The following is a 20,584-nucleotide window of genomic DNA, read 5'->3' on the forward strand; positions in this document are numbered from 1 at the left end:
ATATAAAATGAGCAACAAATGTGGGAAATGCACATTTTCCATCTCCAGAAGCAGAACACATTTCTTGTAAATCATGGATTGCCACCTTCCACAACTCCAGCCAAATGAGTAGCCCACAAAAATCAAAAAGCAACCCTTTACTGAGGTTTGGCTTACTTAGACAAACAAATCAGAAAGATCCTGGGAACAAAGCACCAATGTGTCTTAATACTCCTACTCAGACCCAAGCCAGAGTCTCTTCTGTCTCTACTGCAACCAGAGAAATAAATGGTGAGCCTAAATCCACATCAATAAAATCTATTCAGCACTTCCCGAGAACCGTAAGTTATCAGGGAAACACTATTAGCCTGCTAAATATTTAGTGTCACTTGGCCTTCAGTAAAAAGGAATTGCTTCTAACAGGTAGTTAAATTGGGTCAGATATGCCAGACCTTTCCAAGATCATAGGAGAGAAAAATAAGTCAGTTAGAGCAGGGGTGCTTTCTTGTGAAATTACCTACTGAACTCTCCAGACAATGGAATTACGCTCCAGGCAGATGAAGTTAGCTTCAAACACTTCAGCCTCCCCCTATTCTGACTTGGAGTGCCCCTTCCAGAAGGGCACAAGTGCCACAGAAAGCACCACACTGCTTGCTGAATGTCTCTCACCTACTTCATGCTCAAGCACTGGCTGAGCATGTGCCAGTGCTCTGCCAACCTTACAAGCCCAAGGTACTTAATCCCTGTGTGAGACGACTCAGTCAATGGCACCCAGAAAGGAGTGCCAGGCAGTCAGATAAGGCTGATCTGAAGGGCCAGAATATCTCATCAGCAGCTCTTTTTCTTGTGTAATCATCTCTTATAAAGAAAACGAAAATTAAATGGAAACAGTACTATCGGGCTCCTTGTACAAATAAAAAATATATACTTGTCATAGGTTAGCAAGCATAGTCCCGGAAGGGACGTCCTTGCTAAGGGATGCTTACAGTTTCCTCTGGGAACTGATAGAACCTATCAGCTGGCCAGTTTGGATATGGACAATTCTCTAAGCCACTTAAAGTTGTGATCACCTCTGTGATCCACATTTAAGAATAGACAAACTCCCCCTCCAAGCTCTCTCTCGTTTCCGGCGCTGGCACAGGTGGCTGCGGGGCCCGAGCAGGGCCCAGTGGGCCCAGCCAGGCCCTGCTTGGGCCAGGCCGGGCCGGGCCACGGCCATCCTGAAGCCATGGACCTGTTCCAGCCATGGAACCCCCCGCACTGCCTTGCCGTGGGCAGCCGGAGCGGCTCGGCTCTCCCCCCTCTCCACTGCAATAAGAAAAATTCAACATTCCAGCTGCAAAGCTGCAAGGCCGAGGTGAGATTAACCCTTTTTATTGCTGTGAAGAGCTGAAAACCTGAGGGAAGAGAGAGAGGAGATGCTTAAAGCTGAAATTCTGTTGTGAAGCTATGATATATCAGAGTATCCTGTTGTAATTTCATGAAGATATGGGGGGTGGAGTGTTCAACTCGTGAGCAGAAGCACCTGCGTTGAGATAGGCAGATGCTGACGCAGCTGTAATTTCATGAGAAGTTTGGACAGGGAGAGATGGACCAGATGAGGACTTTTGCTCCAAACGGGAAAGGAGAAAACCTCAGTTCCTAGAGATGCTCCCAGAGATAGTCCTAGAGATGAAGATGATGAAGACCCTTTGCTCCCAGGGAAGGAGAAGGGCCTCTGTTTTTGTTTCTGAACAGCTCAACCTTAAAATTGTACCCCAAAAAACTTCAAGAGTGGACCCTTGAAAGCAGTTGCGGGAAAAGCTGCAAGTCGGGGGAAAGGACTCACACGCAGGCAGAGAGACTCCTCTTCCTAAACGGACTGAACAATATTTGGAAGTGGGCGGCTGTCTCGTTGTGATAATGTTTTCATAGCATGAGCAAGAAGAGACTTCTCTTTCTAAATGGACTGAACAAGGTTATTATGGAAGTGGTAAACAGACTGAACATCTTAAGGGTTGTCTTTTCACATTGTCAGTGGGAGAAGGGAGGAAGGTGGGGGGAGGAGGAGAGTTCTGAAGGTGGTATAATTTTTTTTTTCTTCTTTTAGGTCTGTTAATAAACTTCTTTATATTCTTTCAAGTTTGGTGCCTGCTTTGCATTTCTCCTAATTCTTATCTCACAGCAGATAAACAGTAATGAGTATTTTGGACCAAACCACTACAATACTCAATGCAGGGTCACTTCCAGTGAGAGGTGCAGATGACAGCATCTTCAACACAATCTAGACACAAGCAGCTGCTCACATAAAGAGGCACCATTTTATCTTTGCATATCCTAATGAGGAATTCAATTCCATTTCCTCTTGCTTGGTACCTTCATTAGCTTCCAGCTCTCATGCTGGAAGGGAGAGTGAGTTCACCCCCACTCAGGTTCTCTGGCCTGTCATGGCTCTGCAGGGCTGTCCTAGTCTACTCTGCTGTTCCCTGCAAGGAAGCTCCTCCACTCCTCTGGGCTTCTTCCAATCCCCACACTTTCACCCTCACCACAAGCAGCAGTAAGGCAGGGTGGACAGCAGGTTCATACAGTAACACAGAAGCCCTTTTGGTTTTCTTCCTTTTCCTACAGACCCTAATGCTACATCCACTTTTATCTCAACTGTTGCCATCACTCCTGCTCCACACTCAGCTGGGACAGGCCGTGATGACAGCTCTTCCCCCTGAAGGGTCACCACCAGGTCAGAACCATCTTACCACCACCTGTGAAGCGAGGACAGCCCATCCCCATGAGTATGGCCCTATTTCCTAACACAGACTGCCACCTGCACTAGGGTGACACTTGTGCCTGAGCTGTCAGAACTGAGGACCAAAGCAAGCAAGCCATGGGAAGAACAAAGCATTGTCAGAACTGCTATCATTCTTTCGAGTACGCAGGGACAAGTGTTCAGCTTCCAACCTGGTGACTATTAACTCGATTTGGGGCACACCTACTAAACTCACAGGCAAAACAACTCAACAGTGCATGACCCAGAACATCAGCATCAAACAAGAGAAAGCATAAACAGCTGGATGGCAAGACTTCATTTCATCTTAGCAAATGGCTTTTCAGCCTCATAGTATCACCATGCTAAATCAGTTTTACCTTAAGCTTGACTTCTTCGCCATTTTTGTATCACACACAGTAACCACAAAATTCAATTAGCATGTTTATTCAAACACGAGTTACACATAACCCTTCAAGAAATACACTGCAACTAAGCCTTCGCATATCAGATTTTTTCATTTAGCTTGTCTACAAGACATACTTTGCCAAAACAGCACAATCAGACTAATTAAATGGTTACATCAGAGAACTGCATGTGATGAAAAAACAGTTTAAGAGCAAAGACCATACAGAGAACATATTACTGGATTACAGCCCAGCATGGATCATTCAGAAAATGATAGGAGGAAGTTTTTTCCAACAGAACACAAGTATACAGCATCATTAGTATACATTTTCCATTAATAATTATTAAAAAATAGAAAAACTGTTAACTTCAAATATTACTTTGCTAGCCACTATACCTATAAGGTAAAACCATAAATGGACTAATTCTGCTTAGAAGGTGGAAAACATTAAGTCTCTAGAATTAACTAGAGCCCCATTCAGCAAGCTATTTATGCATGTGCTTAAGCCCCACCAACACCAGTAAGGCTTACACATGTTGAAGCATTATAATTAACATTAAGAGATTTCAGCATGCATCAACAGTGAAGTACATGCCAAACACTTGCACTGAATCAGGATCATATCCCTTAAAGTACAAGTTACATACATACTATAGAAATCAGCATCCTTCTCTCTCAATCTATTATTCTATCAAGAGAAAAACCCCTGCTGGGTACGAGAAAAACTGACAGAGTCCCCTGAAGAAGCATGGCTTTTCATGTTTTATTAACAACTCCAAAAGCATGCACAAATCAGTGCCAGGGACAATCTATCTTAATTCTACTTTCCATCTTCAGTCTTTCGGAAGAACAGAATTTACCCGATTTGCACCAGTATATCTGTATGCAAGCTCAAGACCAAGGAACTTGCTTCTTCAGATCCTTCCCCAAGTGATCAATAGATTCTTTGAACTATACATCTGTACAATAATGTCAGTGACTATATACAATCCTGCACAAGATACTGAAACAAAGCCACAAAGTTACATAAATAAATGTTCATCTTCAAAAATATTTAATTTCTCTTGCACTTAAGTGTTACTAAAAACACAACAATCCCTGCAATTTTGACCTGTATCACCACTCTCTAAAATTAAAAAAAAAAAAATTCCCATAGAATTGTCCTTGCCTAGAAGTTATCTGTATGGTTGTTTAAATAAAATCAGTCTCGTCGTAGCTATGAAATACAGGTAGCCAGGAAGATGTTCCACATGCTTGGGAATGAAGCATTCCCTTTTGGTTGGACGAATTTGATTGTTGGGTTTGGGGCTTTTTTTTTACTCTTACGTAACCCACTATATAATAGTGAACAAAATACTTTTGTTTCATAGAAACAACTAACATTTGCCCACACCAAGCAAATGGTCTATTTACAGATTCATTAGGACTGCCTGACTGACAGTGAGTGTAAGTTGCTGAACTCCAAGAAACATGGAGCCTAAAACGGCGACACTCTCTGCTGAATCGCCTTCCCTTTGAGGATACGTCTTATCTGGAGAAAAGAAAAAGACAAAAACATGACATTCATCATCTTGAAATGAGTCACAATCTGAAAAAAACCCACCCTAGACCCAGTTTTGCATTCATTTATCCAAGCCTAGGTCCTGCATTCAGTTACACCAGAACTGATCGCACTTTACAGCATTTGAACCAATGAAAGCCAACAGTCAGCAACTCAGCTGTGCTTGTTACTAGTCTTAGGTCAAGAGTTACTTTTTTTCATCAAGTATTTGTATAGCCCCTAGGAAAAAGGGATTTTCTTCATCTGTTACTCAGGCCTAAGAACTGTCATTACTAACTATGACAAGAGCAATAAAAGCATGAACTCAGACCATACTGAGATGAGCAAGAGAATAAGAAGGAGTACTGCCTCCATTACATTGCAAGGTTACAAAGACAAAGCCTATCCCAACAGCAAAAAGCTTTTGAGATGGAAAAAATAAAAGCTGCACGTGAAACCTAAAATTTCAGGTCTGTATATTCTGCCTGATCTTGACGCTGAAGCTAAAGATCTTATATTTTATTATAAAATAAAATGGCATTTGCTAAATCTTTTCCTTGAAAGCTGCAACTCAAAACCCAAAACAAACTTTTGGAGTGGAATACAGCTTTTGTGTGGATAGAGGCAGATGGAAGGAGAGGGTTGGTAGGAATTTTTTTACCTGTTCCCCTACAAGGCCGTCAGGAACCAGATGAACTGGCTGCTCATTCTCCAAGTTCCTGGCACTCGGATCTGCTCCCTTGCGCATGAGCAGGCGCACAGCATCCAGCTGGCTCACGCGGTACTGCAGGCTGGCAGCCACATGCAGGGCTGTGTTGCCATTGTAAGCCTGGGGATGACAAGGCAACTCCATGAAGGAAAAGTGGGGGCATGAGCCTCTCTTTCTCTGTCTGCATTATGAAAAAATCACCATACCTTTGCATTAACAAAAGAGAGATAGTTGGGCAGCTCCAAAAAGAGACGAATGAGCTCCAGGTTTGCTTCTTCTGCTGCCAAATGTAAAGCGGAGCGACCACTTTTGCGATCCTATCAAAAAAGAAACTGTTTAGTCTTCCCTGCAGGTGCTTCACCTATCCAGGGGGAAGATGCAGACAAATAAAAACAGAAAGCAAAGTAACTCCAGAGTGTTGAGCAAACATACTTGCACTACAATTCATCAAAAGTGAATCTGAATATATATATTTTAATATCAACATCTAATGAACAATGGAATCTGATCTCATCTGCAGGTAGGCTTACATAATGTAATATTTGATATTTTGGCTAAGTAATGGTCTGGCACGGCACAGACCTGAACTGCACAGGTAAGCAGTTTTTAATTAAAATTTGCAGTTCAAGAACAAGGTGTCACCAGCACCCTATTACTATGGGTACCTAAGAGTGTTCCAAACATATTCTTACTTTTACTATGCTACTCACTGCAGACAGCGTAGCATCATTCTGAGTCTAGAAATTAGACTGTCACCTCCCTCTTTCCCCAGGGTTCATTTGCATTGATAATACCTTGCTCTGAATAAATGCAACATTCTCATCCCATCTGGGTAAATTAAGCTGTAGGGAAGCTTTCAAATTAGTCTACTTCCTGTGTAACAAAGCTGAAATGCAGCGTGAGAGAAAGGGACATTCTGCTTCCATTCAGAATGTGTCCACAGACACATTCTCTCTGGATCTGGCACTTCAGACTACAGCATTTTACTTACTTTCGCTTCAACAGAGGCTCCCATTTGTATCAGGATCTTGATGGTTTCTACCAGGCTCTTGTTTCTCAGCAGAAGCTCCTGGACCTCAGGGGAGTGTGGTGGCTGACAGTTCTGCAGTTCATGCAGCACAGCATTATGGGCCAGAACCGCACAGTGCAGCGCTGTCAAACCTGAACATCAAAAAAAATAAAAATCATCATGAATGAACAAATGCAGTATAGAGGTGTTGACTGGCTGCTTGTTTCAGATTGGATAAAGGAGCTCCTACCCCCATTAAGCCTAGGAATGGTTATGTATTTGTAGGTGACAGTGACTACTCCCAAGCAGCTTGAGATTTGGACTGTCCATCACCAAAAGAGTGAAGTAGCAGCCTACTGTGAGCTCTCAGCCAGCAGAAAATTAAAGAATAAATTTCTAATATTTTTTTTTACAAAATATACATTAGAAAGAGCTGTTTTATGGAAAAGAGGTCCAAATACAACAGCTCTCTACTGCCAGATTCTGGCTTCTGTATGCACTGACACAACACTGGCATGCCAAAGTTTTAAACAGTGGCCAGTTACAACCTACACTCTCCTTGCCAAACAAAGCAATCACAGGTAAGAGGAAAGAGGTCCTGACAGACACAGACTAACCATGTTTTCATCTGACAGGTATGTCAATTGTACCTGTAAATTTCCATCTGACAAAGAAATATCGTATTTTGTTGCACTCCCATCAGTAGCTATAAAACATTGTACTTTCCTGTAACTCTGTAAATTATAAACTCTTAACTACTCACCATCATAGTTTGTTGCCTCAAGGTCCACATACTGACTGCTTCCCATGGCTCCCTTTTGGATTGCCTGCAAAAGTAGGAGCAGGTACACATTTAGGTCTTATCCAAACCACATACTGCTTCAAATTTGTTTACTGTCTTAGTGCAGTAACTGCAATAAAGCTGCAATAAATAACAGCATCCCTGGAAGTGTTCAAGGCCAGGCTGAATGGGCCTCTGAGCAACCTGGTCTAGTGAAAGGTGTCCCTGAACACAGCAGGGGGGTTGGAACTAGAAAATCTTTGAAGTCCTTTCCAACCCAAACCATTCGATGATCCTGTGATTAAGAGGAGACTTACTGTTTTGGTTTGGTAAACTAGAGGATTCCCCCAAAATAACTCAAAAATGTTGATGAGAACCTTTATGAGAAATTCAGTCCCACTTTAAGCTGTATCTGTAGAGCCCTGAGATAGACTCACATGGCTACCCAGAGAGATGAAGAAAGGAGTGGTGTTTCCAGAGTTTCCCAACACAGCTAATACCAAGGCTGAGAGTCAACGGCCGGGGCAGAGCTGTGCCTGCCTGGCTCTTACCTGGAGGACCTGGGCATGCCCCTTCTCAGCACAGACATGCAGCGGTGTTCTACCCCAGCAGTCTGTGGTGTTCACTTGAGCCCCCAAGCTAACCAAGTCCTGCACAATGAGATGCTGATTGGCAGCCACAGCAACCTGGAAAGCACTCTGCAAACATCAAGAAGAAAATTTAAGCTATTAGTCATCTGATCTCTAACAGGAAAGAGCAACTAAAACAAATAAAAACCCCAGCTACCTGGTATTATTTAAGCAGTGATTATGAATACTAGGAAGCCAGGACAAATGAAGCAGAGCACATAGTTTTACCAGCTCAAGGTGATCCCAAGAAGTATTAATAGCTCAAGGTTAATATTAGTATGCAGGCTAAATCTTGGGGTTAATATTAAATAAGCCTTTCACCACATCTTTCTCAAGGTTCAGACATGCAGAGGCACTCAGGTGCACAAAGCAGGCGCAAAGATTTGTTTCAGAATGTCACCTGGCCATTGTGCTCCTTAATATCCAGCATGTGCAGGGCAGCCATCTTCCTCGCAAGAACATAGGAGAGTGCTCGACGGCCCTGGGCGACAGCGATGTGGAGGAAGCTGCAGGAAAGACGGGCAACAGAGTTACACCACCAGACATCAAACAGGGCTCAAGACAGCAGAGAACCAAATGTGTGGAAGGGGTGTTACACTGCCAGCCTCAGACCTCCTCTGTATAACTAAGACAGGAACATGGGTACTTTCTTACCAAGGCAATTTAAAGCATCTAAATCAGAATGCTTTCCTCCCCATTTAACCAAGTCTAACTATTAGCACCTGAAATTAAACAATTCATCTACTCAAGTGAGCTGCAGCTCTGCATTGCAGCCATCAGCAATACCACACCTTTCACCTGATCAGCCAAACCAATGCACTTTTGACACAAACAGTGCTATTGAACTGCTTCACTATAACCCACAGTCTGCCAAAACCCAAACAGAAACATTCCCCAACTTCCCACATAAGAAACACCAAGATAAACGGCACTCACGTGTCTCCATCAGCGTCTTTTGCAAGGAACTGGTCTTGAGAGATGTTAGCCAGTTTGTTCTCCTCCTGCTCCACTTGCCATTGAAAAAATGACTTGCCCAGCTGCGTTGTGCTTCTGGCAACGTTTTGGTCAGGTAGAGAGACATTCAGAGCAGCCAAAGAGACACTGCGCTCCAGACTGCCACAGAGGCTGCTGGAAAGCAAGCTGAAGTTGGGGGCATGAGGGGCAACCTCGGCCTGTGGGTGGGCACTGCTCAGCGGCTGGAGGGGACTGGAGATGCCATCCGAGCCTTCTGAGTCATTCAAGAGGGAAGAGAAGCTCTGCGACGGGCAGTACTGCAGCTCATGGCTCTCAAAGGTGTTCTGCTGGTAGACAGGAGACTGGTCACTGGCAACAAATGGCCTGTAGTCCAGGGAGGCATCTGAAGGATAACTCTGTGACAAATCTTGGTTCTGGGATGCAGAGAACTGGTAATGCTGTGGTGGATCAAGCATATGCTGACTGGTGTGGTCTTGGAATACTTGGTACTTCTGGGATGGGGAGAAAGCCTGTGCTCCTGGGCTGTCCTGGTACTGCTCAGCAGGCGAGCCGTGGCTGGTGACAGAGGGCAACCAGCTCACCTGCACCGTGTTCAGGGAAATGGGGCTCGACTCGTTCTTGATGTTTATAATGTTCTGAAGCAGATCAGAACTGCTGTCGTGCTTTGGGTCAGTTTTATGTGTCTCCTCCATGCTGTCCATAGAAGTTGGTGTCTGGGGTGGGGTCTGACAGGAAAAAATAAAAAAAGACAAATCAAAACAAGCCCCAGAAAGTTTAGAGGTATAGCTATATCTGGCAGTTTCTGATCATACAAAGCTAACTGCAAAATAAAGGCATGGAAAAAATTACAACAAACTTACCAGGAGATGTGGGTGAAGATTGGCCTGGCGCTTGAAAGAAGGTCCATCAGAGAGGAGTTCAGGAGCCTTTCTTTTGCCACTGTGGCCTAGTATGCTCTTGAGTTCTGCTGGAAAGAAAATAAGTTTAGAATCCATTTGGAGGGTAGTCTTATAATTGATTTAAAGTGTTATTACAGGGTATGGATTAAAAAATGGTCTACCTGTGTATGGTTCGTAGTTCACCAATCCTCCTTGTGCCTGTTAAGAAAAATCCAAATTATTCTGTTATTATAATGTTATTTCTGGGGGAAAACAAACAAAAATAAATAAACAAACAAACACCAAAAACAATCCACCAAAAAAAACCAAGCAAGCAGCCGTGACTTCCTTTTGTAAACACAGAATATACCTTAGAATAATTCTAGTATGTGGTTGTCTAACCCTAACTTAATTGCTTTTAATTAAGGTTAGAAAATGGAAATACTTTAATGAAACTTAAATAAAACCCACTATTTTTCTTTAGGCTTTTCAAGCTATTTGTTATAATACCACAAAACTCAAGAAAATCTAGGGAAATACACTATTCCTTCCAGAGACCTGAGGATTTTTTTTCTTTAAACATAAATAACCCAGCCAATTTTAGACTTCTTCAGTGCCGTGAACTTTTATATGCAAAAATCTTCCCTTGACAACACTTATCTAGGAAGCTTTCAAACACAGACTCAGAAAAACGAATCTAATGAAATCAAAAATACCCTTTAATCTTCTCAGAATTTCCTGTCCTTTTTCATCTTTTCAGACTAAAAGGGCCTACCTTTACACTGTGTGCTTTGCACAGAGAGGCGCAATAGCATGACAAACAAATCTGAGAAGAATCCCTAACCCTTCCAATGAATGATCTCATTCCAGTCAACACAGAATTTCTGTGGTTTCGCAACACAAATGTATCCTTATCCAGACTACCTTTAGAAAATAAAGCTTAGTAGGAACACTTTTAAGGGCCTCCTTCTTCCACGGTAAACCTTTCTGATTTCTTCCCAGCTGTATTCTTCCATTATGTATTGAAAAGGAAAAACACTGACTCCATCCACAGCAGATAAAGTAGAAGCTCATTTCTAACGTTACCACAAAGTGCTCTCTTGCCAGCTTCGGTAACCACTAAAATCAAATCTGTCAGTGCAAAAAGCTGCCGGTTACCTTGCTTTCCTCGGTGGCAGGACCCGAGGACATCTGTTTGCTGCTCCTGAAGTGCAGCAGGAGCTCCTTCACAGAGTTCTTCACACGGACCCCCTGGAAAGGTCCTCGGTGCTGCTTTCCACCCCCCATGTGTTGTTCAACTGTGGAGACATGAAAACAAAACCCGAACTTAAGCCACCGATTTCGTCCTCGTTTAACAAATAACAAAGAAAAAACAAACCCGGAACTCTTGTGGAAAGGCACCTAAATCCTGGTTTAGCAGAGAGGAGCCAGGGAGCTGCCCTCCGTACCACTTCGCCATCCCAAGGGCGTGCGGCTCCTCCGCTGCCCCGGGGACCGCCCTGCCGCTCCCGCTCCAAGGATGGAAACACCCTGGCACCGCGCACGAAGCGCCGGCCACACGCGTCCGCTTTGCGCCGCTTCGGCCGCTTTCACCCCTAAAGGATCAGCGGCCGGCTTCGCCTCCCGACGGGACGGAGCGGGACCCGCGGCTCCGCGCTCTCCCCGCCACCCCCCGGGGCCGGGGTCGCCGCGGGGACGCGCCGTACCTTGCAGCGCGGGGCGGGGGCCGCCCCGGGGGTCCCTCCGGCCGCCGCCGCGGCTGCTCACCGAGAGGTCCGAGTCGGATCCCGGCGAGCCCGGGGCGGAGGAGTGCGCCGGCGAGCAGCTGCCCTCGCTGGAGTGGGGCGAGGCCCCGTAGAAGTAGGCGAGGTTGATGGGGCTGCTGAGGGCGCCGCCGTCGCCGCCATCGGGCGCCACGTCCCGGCTGCTCTCCACGATCATGGCGGTGCGGCGGGGCGGGCGGCGGCGGGGGGCGGCGGGCGGCGGAGCGGGCGCGGGCACGGCCAGGGCTGGGCGGGCGGCGCGGCGGCTCTGGGGGCGCGGGGCCGCGGCCGCGCTTATACAGGGTCCGCCCCCGAGGGCGGGGCCGCGCCGGGCGGGGCCGCGCTTCCCGTAAGGGCGGCGGGAGGAGCCTGGCCGTGAGGGCTCGCTGCCTCTGCCCGGGAGGTCCCGGGCGGGGGTCATGGGTGCCGCCTCGTGCCTTGTCCTCCAAGCTTGCCGCTGCGGGCTTCACAGAATAACAGAATGTCCTGAATTGGAAAGGCCCCATCAGGACCATCGAATCCAGCTCCTGGCCCTGCCCAGAATACCCCAAGAATCACACATGAGCCTGAGATTGTTGTCCTAATGCAGCCTTGGCAGCCCTCGCTCACAACGTATGCAGCCACTAATTGTCACCCTCTTACGGAGCTGCAGAGGTGGGAATGACCAGCACCTCCCTCAGCTTCCCCCCACTGCTGATGCCACTTTACATCCCCATGGGGAGATATCCCTCACCCTTCGCCCCAGTCCTGCCAGTCCTCAGCTCCAGGGCGCAGACATGGAAGAACTTTTTGTTCATGTGCATCGTGTGAGCAGCATCCAGTGAAAAGGGGAACGTGAGCAGTTACTCACAGTAGAGATGAGTCATCTGTGCTCCTCTTACCGGAGCGTGGAGTAGGCAGGGGCAGACAAGGAGTGATTTTGGATGTAGGTTGCACCATACTGCGGTGGCAGAGCCTCGCGGTTGAGGCCAGCGGGGAGAAGTGGGTAAGCCACACGATGCCAAAACGAAAGGTGGGCGAAACCATGTGCCTGTGATTACTGTTAACATCACCGAGTTATTGCCAGTGTTCGCAGGGCGACTTCTCAGGTTTCTACTTTTCAAACAAATATTTCTGCTTTCCTATTTCCACTGAGGTCACCATCTTCTAAAATACAAGTGAGCAATTTTGCCCATGAGGTTGAGATGAGGATGTTTTCAGCACTGTGGCTGCTCCAAAAAATATGTAGTAAAACACCACGGTATTTCTAAAGTATATTATGCAAATTGGAGGTCTATAATTTGTATGTTTTAATTGTATTGAAAAACATGGGACAGGTGCAATATGAAATTATATTAATCAGCCCATGACGAGGCAGGAGGGAATTGCTATATATTATTCAAATATTTCTGCCACCATCAAGTGAAGGAAGGGTTTCGCTGAGAATTACCTAGGCACTTTTCCACTCTAAAGACTGTTGTTTTACACCATAGTTTGAATCGATGCAGCCAGACTGAAATTTGCAAGTGGAACCCATAAAACAAAATCAGATGCCAAGTAGTGCCAGAAATACCCAAATAAATGTAAAAATTCACTTGCTCCCTGAGCAGAAACTCTCTCCCAAGCACACCTTCTCCCTCATTTAACAAAGCACTTTACACAAGTGAGGATTTATGAAATCAAGCCATATGTTTTAAACACACAATGAGATGGTTCTTTGTTCCTCAAGCCTTAGACCTCAGTTGTCATACCTTAATCTTAGGCAGATACTTTTCAGTATTTTCTCATTGAAAAGCCCTTGATGCTCAGAGATCCTGGAGCCCACAAATGCTCTTTGCACATTCAGTGGCTGTGGGGAGGACCCACAATTCTGCTTTCCAAAGCAGATCCAACCAATGGACCTTTGCGTTCTCATCCCTTCCAGGCAGCCCAGAAAGCCACTTGTTTTAATCTCACTGGAGGGTCTACAACTACTGCAAAATGCATCTTGTCTTTCAACAGGCAGATGGTAATGCCAATCTGAGAAGTCGATAATCCAGAAAATTAGATTTGTCATCACAGTTGCCAGCCATTCCCTTTAAAGTGTTGAGAGTAAAAGAAATTTCATACCAAAAGTGGATTTCTCTCAGCGTAGTTAGTTCTTCTGTATCATAGAAAGTCCCTAAACCACATGCAGGCAGGGACAGGCAGCACCTTTATCCTTGCTATTCAATAACAACTTTGGAATGGATTTAATTGGAGATTAGTCTCTACATATGAATAAAAACTATTCTGTAAAACCATTTAATGAGTTTGTGTTTGGTTTTTTTTTCTCCTAAAGAGGGCGGGGAATTTCTTTTTCTCTTCTATTCCAAAGTCTCTACTCTCCTGAAGGGTGAACTGGTGACTTGCTCTCCTTTTACCAAGCAAAATCCACTTCAGGCAACACTCTGATACCTCAGCTCGTACTTGTCTCATCAGTGACATCTTATTTATCAGGTCTCCTGGCATAAATCTACTCCCAGTCAAAGCAGATTAAGGCAAGTCTAATTCCACCGAGCTCCATAACAAAAGGCTCTTTCAAAAATACACACACACCCATTGATTGCACAAGATGAGCTGGCTCCCAGCAGCCTTGTGTTCTCAAAGTGCTTCTATGCGAGTTACTGGTAAATTATTGCTACATGCACAAACTGTAATTATTAATGCTGCAGACCTTGAGCATTAATGGGTTTTGGGTTTTGGCCCAAACACTACGTAACATCTGTGGTGACCAAAACCCTGTGAGGCATCTTCAACCAAAGTAAGTTCCTCTGGGGCAGGGTGGTGACCAAAAAAAAAGCACTTGTCACCTCTGCTCCTTGGGAAGGCTTCCAGCTGCTTTCAGCCTTCTTTGGCTGAGCTTTAATTCAGTGCAATCCACCAGCCTCAGAGCTGGAAAAGGCTGCGAGGTAAGCACAAGGCAGCCACCTCAGCTCCCTGAGTGCCGTCTTCCCATGTTTTTATTGCACCACCTCCCTACTGGGATGTATCAATAATGCCAGCTAGTGGCCATTAGCAGCAGCATTTGTCCTGAAACCCCTCTTCTATACACCTGCAAAAGGTGAGATAGGCTTAACTTGGTATCTCAAATAACAACAAAAAAGAAACAGAATGCACTTGTTTCTGAAATCTCTGCTTCTTCCTTCCCTTCAGAACACAGCCCAGACAAGTATCATAGCATTAAAAGCAATCAGTCTTGGTTTAGGTTAATCCAGTATACTTGATTAATGAAATAGCTTTTGAGAGTGTGACTTGTGCATACCCATGGGCTACTTCAATGGGATCTGAAAAAAATTCATTTAAGAACAAAAACAAAATCCAGTTGTCTTGAAGCTTGTGCTTGCTGAGTAGGGGTCTCATCACTGAAATCAAAGAGGCAGAATACCAACACCTTAGACTTTTACCACCAGCTACACATCTAGGCTAACCAAGGTCATGCGTATCCCCTTTGCTATCCTAATCAGAACGAGCACAGAGAAAAGATGCAGTGTGCCTGCACTGCTTGGTCCCTGGGGCACGTACTGGGGTGAACGCTATAGGGAATGCAGGCTTTAAATAAAGAAATGAACGAATAAAGCAAGCCCAGGAAGGGGAGCTTTGTCTTCCCTGTAGAGCAGCACGTAGTCACTCTGCCAGGCACACTGTATAACCTCCCTCTCTGAGTGAGGAGCATGTCAGCTCCTCACTCACAGAGAAGCCCATGGTTCAGCAGGTATGGGAGCAGAATAAAATCTCTCCCCTCAGTCTGGCTCCTAAGCAGCAGCATGGAATAAGGGTCAGCCTGTAGGTGCAGTGTCAGAGCACAAACTGCTAGTAACAAGAGCTTGGTTTTGCAACATGTTTCTGGAGCAGCATGACCTTTGTGGTATTTCTTAAACTGGAAATAAAAATGGTAGTTTACAATCCAGTTGCTTAATGCAAGTGAATATTTGCTGTGTGGATGTCGAGCATGCCTTATTCTCCACTAGGTGTAATTTAGGCTCCTGCTGCAGACTGTGAGTTGAGGTGTGCAAACACACCGCCACACCTCTGCACCCCAGCAGCATTTCCAACAGCACACACCATCAAACCATCCAGCACAACACTCGGTTTGCTTCTAGAATGGCATTGGGAAACACAGAGGTAAAATAAAGAAAAAAAAGTATCTCCTCCACTCCTAGAGAGCATTCGGGGTCTGTACCTGAGTTTGCTTTAACGGTTCTGGAGAGCACTTGTCAGCAGGTTGGAAGTGGTCCATGACACAAGTTTACTCTAAAAGCTGAGGAGCCAGTGTTTCTTCCCTCTTTTGCTATACTTGTATTGCTGCATTTTTCCTAGACTTTGGTCTCCAAGACTGACATTCTGGGATTGACCTGAACATCAAAAGGGGGCATGTATAATTCTTCATATTAAAGAAAAACTCAGACTTTTTATTTAACACATTTCTTTTGGGCCTTACTCCTTTGATCCAGAGTATACCCTCAATTCTGCTTTTTTTCTCTCAAGCCGTCTGATATTTGAAAAAACAGAAAAAGTAAATTAAAAAAAAAAAGTGGGTTGCTCCTAGGTAGATCCTTCAACGCTGTATACATAAAGCAGCTGAAATCAGTACAGAAGAAAAGAAACCCTAAACGCAGCAAGTGTTGCAAAGCTGATTTCTGTGAAAGTAAACAGTTTCCTTGTATATATACACCTCATGTTTGGGGACATTCCTCCCAACATACTCACTACCCTGGTTAGTCATGGTTTCTCAGCAGCTTACATATCTCATTAGTTCGTTAGTGCCTTGCAGTAGGAATGCATGACTAAGAAATACACACACCACTGGTGTCACAGCACGTAAACAAGGAGCAGGAGGCCGTTTCCCCTTAGCAAAGGGCAACATCACATGTCGCCTATAAAGGATACAGTGTGTACATAGATGAGGTAGAGAGTGCACGTTCCTGCCTCAAAGTACGTGGCTTGTTATGATATTCCAGTTTAGAAAGGGAGTTGGCGCAGTTTCTCAGTGCTGTTAGGGAGACTCACTGTAGGTTTGGAGGGGTAAGCATCAGTTTTCCTTGTTGCTCATACTGAAGACATTTTTCCTCCTAACTCAGGTAACCAGCCTGGGACAAAACCTGATATTCATAGCTCACATTAATTTCATTTTCTGCTGTCAGATGCAGGAGTGTGTGTTGCAAGTACAGCAGGTGAGTTAGGCTCTGGTGTACTTCGATTTTGGTGTTCCTACCTTCCACAAACAAGGACCACTTCAACCACCTGTAAAACGAAACCTCTTTCTAACAGTGGCTGCAGAGCTGTCCCAAAGCACATTGCCACTCAACACTTCAGTATAGGAATGGGAAGAAAAACTCTCAAAGTGAGATTTGAACCTAGAAAAGCATATTTTTTTGAACTGCAATCTATGCACACACTTGCATTCCTACACTCGGTTTATGTGTAGTAGCGGGTAACCTATACAAGATTACTGTTACCATACATCCAGGCTTCCCAAACATCCGTTTTTCCACTCAAAAACGTTGTCTAGGCAGATTTTGAAAATTTTTGCTCTTCTTGGACATGGCAAACCAGCCACTTCTACCAGACAGCAGGTCTAACAGCTGACCAGTCCGGAAACCCCAGGCACAGTGTCAGTATTCATACAGCCCACCCGTGCAGTATTTGCATGGCAGGATCAACACCTGCAGGAAGCCTCAGCACTGATTTGCACAATCCTACACATCCTGTGTGCATACCATCAGCTCAAGGGTGCAGATCAACGAGCAGGAAAGTCCAGGCAGAAGCAAGACAACCAGTAAAAAGCACTTGTAGAATGTTAACACTGGAGAGATCATTGAAGAAAATGCTCTCATCTAATGTCTTGACCTTACTTCACTGTGTTTTCCAGCTTATAGAGTTTAAGTGCCTTCAGTTCAGACATCCATTCACTGGAGAAATCCCAGCTTTCAAAATACACGTCTGTCTGACCATTGGGAAAGTCCTGAAACTCAGCTGCAGAGCTGTCCTCCATTAGTCAGACAAAAACTCAATAAACAGGAAATTTTCTCACTTAAAAAAGCACCTAAATCAAGGCAGACAAATAAGATTTTATTATGGTAGGGAAAATGTTAGGTCACTTCCAAACAGCAGTACAAAAATTTTCCTGGTGCTTAGGATGAACTGCATCTACTAAGCCAAGTTTTATCTTCAGTTAAACCTGTGCTGGAACAGCTGGGACAATACCTCTCCACCTATGGGTCAGAATTTTCTGTCACACAAGTCTCAACCACAGATGCCCTATGTCTGCATAAAAGACATAAATACCACAGAAAAGACCCAAATACTCTGTTCTTTCTATAGACTTAACAGCCACCTGCTACACGTCTAGAAAGAAATCCATCACAGTAATGACAACTTCACAGTAATATGTAAATCACACACGAGTTAGCATAAAACATCAAGAAAGTTGAGAATAAACTCTTTGATTTGGTGGGGCACTGTGCTAAGCTCTGTTCCCAGGCGTTGGCTCCCTCCTCCAGTTCCCAGCTGGGAAAAGACACCTACCAAAGCCAGACACATCCTGTCTGACAGGACGCTGCTCTCCACAGAAGCCAGCCCATGGATGTTGAAGTTTCCTTTTAATTTCCTGCCAATTTCTTAAGAAGAAAGCAAAAGTAAGGCAGCACTTTTTTCCACCTTGCACGTTTTGTCTCAGGAGCTTGTGACTGGGAACACATAAAGTCACCCAGGGGTTTCTCAGTGAGGTTTCTTAGCAGCACCATCAGGATTGAGTTTTGCTGCTCTGGAAAGTCCAGGTGAGAAGCAAAGCCGGGTCAGACCACCTGGGCTGCAGCAGGAGGCAAAGCCAAAGTAAGGGACGGGGCTGTGACTGCCACACTGCTGCTCCAAGTGGCCCAGGGATGGGAAAGGAAGCTTTCCAGTACCTGGGACTGCTGCTGCAAACCTGTTTCCAGCAACTGATGATGATGATGATGATATCCCAACCACGACCTCCAGGGTGGCAGGGTGCAAAACTGCTTGGCTGCCCCTAGCAGCCCGGGGTTTGGCTGGTGCTCAGCCCCCCGTGACAGAGGGCATTTCCTCCCTGCACACACCCTACTCTCACCCACTACCATCACATGCAACAGGAAATATGGCTTGCTGCTAAGAAACTAAATAAAAGGTCTAATGAGCAAAAAAGAAATCACTTGCTGGAAAGTGATCACCAAGCTGATACTGCAGTTTTGTTTGGAGCAGAGATACGGCCTTCATTTCAATGCCCCTAGGTGACATTTGTCCCTGACTGCTGGTCACCCAGTCTGGCTGAGGGAGAGCCCAGGGTATGTCCCTTTCCCTGCCCTGTCTGTGCCTCCAGCAAACCACCCCGTCCCAGCTGCAATCACCTGGCTTCCATCTGAAGTACGTGCGAGCTACCCACCCTCAGCCACACACGTCTCCAATGTCACCATGGCACACACATACCCCCAAATATTTGGGGTCTGAAAACCAGACCACATTTTATCCTCTGCGAGAGGCTTCGTGCTGAGCTGCCCTCCCTGCCTGCCAGAGACAGGCACAGTTAATGAACCAGGGTGCTGCATAATCAACCTCGTGTGGTAAGCCAGGGAAACCCTCACCAGGCGATGAAAAGAAGTTTATGGCTTGGTTTAATAAACCCCTTAGCATAACAAAATATAAAGTGAATTTTAAGCTCATTAAAATTACTTCTTTTCATTCCCACAGATTTTTTTTTTCTGAATTACAAGAAAGTAGGTGTAGATCCCTATTTTTATATGCTTCCCTGTGTTGTCTCCCAGTGCACCATGGCAGTTTACTCCTGTCCTGTTGAAGCTGGCAGGCTCATATGCTGGTGGTGCTCTGCTATTCCAAAATTACTGTTGAGCTGCCAGGAAAGAAATTGTAATCAAGATATACAAAACACCTTTTTTTCACTAACAATGCTTCTTCCATTCAATACTCTCAAAGCTTAGCTTTCCTTCCATCCATCCATCCATCCATCCTCTGGAAAGCTGTTACATCCTCCCCTAAAAATGCAGACGGTTTCAGAGAGAGTCACCCAGAACAGCTAAACTATTTAGGAGTCTTTTGCCACCAGATTCACTAAGGGTTTTCAAAAATCCCACCATTCTTTGTGGTTTCTTCTCTCTTGGCTGTTACCCATTACCTTCCCAAGAGCCAACCATTCTGCCATACTCAACTCCAAAACACACAGAGATAATTATAGCACAAGCCACTTGCGAGGCTATTACGAGTGGAAAAAAATTATGAGAAGCCAATATTGTTTCAATCAATTACAGTCTTTTTTAAGCAGTAAATCAAATAAAATTATAACAGCATACCTTCATGTTGGAGGAGTGAAGTTAGAAATAGGTCTATGGAAAACAATCCAGTTCTTTGCACCCCATTGGCAACTGATCATTCCTTATGGCCATGCCAGTGTGAATGACTGAGAAGTTCCTCTGAGGTTTAAAGGTGTGAAACAGAGAAGCAGTGGTAAGGAAACTTTTTTTCCCCTCCCTCATGAAAGTCCTGCTTACTTTGGCTTTCTGTTCACAAAAAATAAAAAAGAAAAAACCAAAAAAAAAAAAAACCAAACAAAAAAAAAAACCAACACCCCACAAGTTTCTTACAGCTCCCAGCTGAGTACCCACAGGGCACCCTTATTGCAGTGGGTCTTTTGGCTCTGGTTAACAGGAAGGAAATGGGGATGTTGTGACATGTGAGAGGAAGCAGGGTGGAGGAGGACAGTGGCATGAGCATGGCTCCCTGGACTTTTTCTGCACAGTGGAATTTCCCAGGTGGGGTAAGCCCTGGTTGAGGACATTCCCCTGTCAAAGAGGCTGGCAGGAAATCCCAGGCTGGCGTAACACTGCCAAAAAAGAGTCTAGAAAACACTGATATGAGATAAGAATGATGAAAAAGTGCTGTGCAACAATGGCTCAAAGAGAAACCTGCAGGTACAACCCAGTGGAGTTTCCTTTCTGCCAGGGTCAGGTTCTCTTTGCCCACCTCCTGCCTGCAGTGCTGCCTGTATGGCAGGCAGGAGGTGGGCATTGAGCTGCATCTTGTATCCCTTTTCTGTCTTGGCACTACAGGGTAAACTGGAGAAGCAGGTGCCTGCATAGCATTCACATAGGAAGCAAGAGAGATGCAGTGTCCCATAGAAAAAAAAATAGCTCCAGCCTTTGGG

The 20,584-nt window shown here is 45.1% G+C and overlaps 1 protein-coding gene across 3 annotated transcripts; it reads right to left on the minus strand.

The window, feature by feature from the left end:
- Window positions 1-3,150: 3,150 nt before the first annotated feature.
- Window positions 3,151-11,623, minus strand: NFKBIZ (NFKB inhibitor zeta). 3 transcript variants are annotated; one of them, XM_039557800.1, is made up of 12 exons: window positions 11,417-11,623; window positions 10,808-10,947; window positions 9,832-9,868; window positions 9,632-9,738; window positions 8,733-9,496; window positions 8,197-8,302; window positions 7,719-7,865; window positions 7,150-7,213; window positions 6,369-6,538; window positions 5,584-5,694; window positions 5,330-5,497; window positions 3,151-4,659 (listed from the first exon to the last, which is right to left on the minus strand). In XM_039557800.1, exons 2-12 carry the CDS (start codon window positions 10,934-10,936, stop codon window positions 4,606-4,608), a joined length of 1,857 nt encoding a protein of 618 aa, XP_039413734.1. In that variant the 5' UTR covers window positions 10,937-10,947; window positions 11,417-11,623; the 3' UTR covers window positions 3,151-4,605. The 3 variants fall into 3 exon arrangements, with proteins under 3 accessions (XP_039413734.1, XP_039413728.1, XP_039413722.1); XM_039557794.1 differs by having other exon boundaries at window positions 9,632-9,735; window positions 11,356-11,623; XM_039557788.1 differs by having other exon boundaries at window positions 11,356-11,623.
- Window positions 11,624-20,584: the final 8,961 nt, after the last annotated feature.

Source organism: Corvus cornix, chromosome 1 (genome assembly GCF_000738735.6).
Source record: "Corvus cornix cornix isolate S_Up_H32 chromosome 1, ASM73873v5, whole genome shotgun sequence".
Taxonomy (NCBI): Eukaryota; Metazoa; Chordata; class Aves; order Passeriformes; family Corvidae; genus Corvus; species Corvus cornix.

Coding starts and splice junctions, on each gene's coding strand:
- NFKBIZ (XM_039557788.1), bottom strand. CDS start 11,590: ATGATCGTGGAGAGCAGCCGGGACGTGGCGCCCGATGGCGGCGACGGC. Junction 9,869..10,807: donor CTGCCACCGAGGAAAGCAAG/GTAACCGGCAGC, acceptor TTTTCTTAACAG/GCACAAGGAGGATTGGTGAA. Junction 5,498..5,583: donor TCTCTTTTGTTAATGCAAAG/GTATGGTGATTT, acceptor TGTCATCCCCAG/GCTTACAATGGCAACACAGC.